We start from the raw sequence: 3772 nt of genomic DNA on the forward strand, positions 1-3772 counted from the left end.
CATCCTTTCTGCCGTGGGGGCGTTATAATGTGACGGTCAATTCCACTACTCGTTGTCAAAAGAGTAGTCCAAGAGTTGCCGGTGGGTGATGTTGACTAACTGCTAAATTATGGATGACTAGCGCAGAAATTCCTTACAAACCAAACCTCTTGAAGCATTATTTTTTGGAAATTATTACAAACATGTTATTCCTTAAAACAATAAACAATGTAAAAATGGAAATTAATCTTTGATTTAATTCAATACCAATATTACATTTCATAAATATAAGTAAAAAATTAATATATACACACATACATATATGTGTGTGTATGTATTTTTTTCTAATGTAGCAAGCTATAAAATGTCTATAAAAACGTTATGGAATTTTTCCTTCTCTCGCACTTAAAATGATTTTAAACACATGACGTAATTTATTCCATATATATATGTGTGTGTGTTTATAACGTTTGTAAGACATACATATAATCAAAATATATCTTATTGTCATCTGGTTGTCTGAAACGACTGTATTTAGCATTTTCTAGTGTTTTTAGTTATGTGTACTTTTTTTCACGAACAACAAACAGTGAAATTAGATTGTTTAATTACAGGGTTTTTAAATACCTTATGAGAATGTGTAAAAACCTATGAATATTTTTATTTCGTGACCGATGTTGATAATTTTTCTTGTTAACTAAGAGGAAGAAATGTAATATCAAATTAACTCCTTTTGAGTGACATTTAACCTCACCAGCAAATAAAATGTTTAGCAAGATCCTTTGTAGTAGGGTTGGAATTTCTTAATCTATGACGAAATGTTAACTGAAAGAGATGATCTAGAAGCAAGTTATACAGTGGTCGATATATTCACAGAAGCTCGTGACTTTCGAAGTTCAGGCTTTCATAAGCGCACTGAGTTTCTCATACCCTTGATCATAAAACTGGAAAATGAGGCTTTCTTGTCATGTTTGCCTCTGGCTCTGACACTTTCGTTCTCATATCTTGTGAGATGATGAGGACAAACAACATGCACTTGTATGTATATATATATCTGCTCAACACACACGTATTTCTATATATATATAGCTACTCAATATTCTTGGTCACACAACTCAACTATACTCGTATTAAATAAAAAAAGCAATGCTATTTTTAAATATTTCAAAATTAAGCTATGATTACAAATTAAAGTTTATTTACTTGATCTCCATGCCAAATTTGATTCTTATTAAGACCTCAATAACTGCCATAAAAACTCTTTTCAAATCTTAAAAATATTCTAAGTCGTTTCTTAAATCATGAAAACTGTCTTGAAAGCATCTTAGGTTATAACTATGAAACTAAAAACCCGAAATTCAGATAAACAAGGTTTTGAAGTTACTCTTTTTCTTCTGTTTGTTTCTGCTACTCCAGTGAATAAACGATATTTATTTAATAGATTTTTCGTGACTTAAACCACACAGAAAGATTCGGAAATATATTATAAACACTCTTTATTAATTCCTCGAAGTAAATTTCCTAAATACATTGTGGTGTGGATAATCAGATACCGAAAGTGCATTGACGAACATCTTGAAATTAGAATACACATCAGATAAGGCGATAATATTCAGCACAAGAAATAACAAGCAGTATTCTCTTACATATAAGATTTAAAAGATTTGTTCTCTTCATTGATCTTCCAAAATGGTCATCGTTACTCGATTTTTACCTTGAAAAACTAAACCCTTTCCTTCTCACTTGTCCTAATGTAGTTTGTCCTCTTTTGAACATGATGAAAGGCCCGACTTCCATCTACGTAAACAGTTACCTTTGCGTCTATTCGACGCGGGACGTGATTGGGCGGATCTATATAAAGATATGTTAAATAAAGTCGCCAACTTATTGTTAATGTTCTTTAATATACAACTTATTACGAATAAACTAAAACTTTGTACTGTTAGAACATCTGCAGATTTCAAGTGTAAAATTAGTCATCAACACAGTTAAAAACACCAATCTGTCATGGAACATTAAAGTGCGCAATAATTTCAATTTAACATAGTAACATACGCAATAGGTACTGAACCACGTGACATTCTTTCATATTTTAACAGTAGTGCGACATAAAAGACAAGTTTTTCTTCTTAGTTTTTAGTATGTTGACTTCTCTAGGTATTAGAAACTGGTGAGTAAGTTTAATTAAAATAGGCTCAATCCTTCTGTTTGATGGCGGGTGTGCCCTTGCACTTAGCATGTTTCTGTGGGGTTGGGGGAACACTGTAAGAGTGTTTGTTAAATTTCCCCAAAGCTATGCTCGAGGGCTATCAAGCCGTTCCTAAAGTTGAAATGATAAATTATAAGAACCATCCACAACCAACTCTTGACCTACTTTTTACCAACGAATAGTGTGATTGATTGTAACTTTATAGTGCCCCCAAGGTTTGGCGACAGGTTTTATCTCGTAACCCACAGATTACGAGCCGAGCTCCCTTACCACCAGCCCATTCCCTACTATAAGAACTATAGTCAAATCCCACCTATGGGTTAGTCAAGAGTAAGCGCTTAGTAGCTGTTGACTGGCTGGCTTCCTCTAATCTACCATTTCAAAATTAAGGATGACTATGCGCAGGTATTTTTCAAAGAACCAACACATCTGTTTAAATAAATTACAAAGAAAATATAAGCAGTAACTACAGAAAAGTTAAGGGGAATGTAATGAATACAACTGTAAAACTCAACTAACTATAGAGGATCGAAAAACGGTAAGTGTAAACTAGATATATAAGGAAACAACACAATTTAAAAAGAAATGAAACATGTCACCAATATTGATTCGGCAACATCAAATTAGTCAATATTGCATGAATTTGTAAATTTATTTTCTAGTTATTTAACTGTAATATTTTAAAATTTTACTCAAACAAAGGATATTCCTTTTAGGTTAACAACCTAACGTTCGTCAGTAGAACTTTGATCAATAAATCAAACCGACTCATTAAGATAATATCATCTCCTAAGGTGAAGCAACATCTGAGTGTACTCTGATGGAAATTGTTTTAAAATATGAATGAGGATGATGATGCAAAACTATCCCTTCAGAAAATGTTGCAATACAAAAGGAGCAGCCTTTGCTGGGAAGATATTCCAGAACTGATAGAGATTTAATGTTTTATGTATAATAGTAAAGATCACAAGTAAGTGACCTAACGTCTGCTATTACTGAGCTGAAAATTACTATAAACTATGGGCCGACCGTGGCTATCGTACCGAATTTGAAACGTCTACTGAACACCACCTAAGAAAGCGTTAATAACATATGTTGAAACGTCCATTGACACCGCTTGAAGATGTGCTATTAACATGTTTCGAAACGTCTATTGAACACATCTTGAGAATGTACTTTTGACATGTGTTGAAACGTCTACTGACTACCGCTTGAAGATGTACTATTGACATGTGTTGAAACTTCTATTGAACACCATTTGAGGACGTACTATTGACATGTGTTGAAACCTCATGTGATACCATATCTATTACTTAAAAAGTTGCATAATAAAATGCCAGGCAACGGATAACACTTAAACGTTCTTTAGTAGAGTTTCTGTACAATATAATTACCATGGTGCTTTGTTAGTCCTGGCTGTATCCAACCATATATGTGAATAATAACTTTCCCCCGATTTCCAAAAAAAAAAAAAAGAAAGAGGGAAAGAGAGAGAGAGAGAAAGCGTATGTATTACATTTTTGAAAAAAGAAAAGATAAAAACAGATTTAGACACTTAGTAAATATGAAAGAACTTTCTGCCTT

At 32.9% G+C, this 3772-nt stretch overlaps 1 protein-coding gene across 5 annotated transcripts in view; it reads right to left on the bottom strand.

Annotated features, from left to right (window-relative positions):
• Window positions 1-1458: 1458 nt before the first annotated feature.
• The window catches only part of LOC106462136 (hemicentin-1-like), a 302286-nt gene continuing 299972 nt past the window's right edge, over window positions 1459-3772 (bottom strand). For all 5 annotated transcript variants that reach the window (XM_022389456.1, XM_022389468.1, XM_022389460.1 and 2 more), the window contains one exon: window positions 1459-1830. Coding sequence is in view for 1 of the 5 variants with exons in the window: in XM_022389468.1 (XP_022245176.1) it covers window positions 1801-1830 (30 nt within the window). In the remaining 4 variants the exon portion in view is untranslated. The remainder of the gene's footprint in view (window positions 1831-3772) is intronic.

Source organism: Limulus polyphemus, unplaced genomic scaffold, assembly GCF_000517525.1.
Source record: "Limulus polyphemus unplaced genomic scaffold, Limulus_polyphemus-2.1.2 Scaffold43, whole genome shotgun sequence".
NCBI lineage: Eukaryota > Metazoa > Arthropoda > Merostomata > Xiphosura > Limulidae > Limulus > Limulus polyphemus.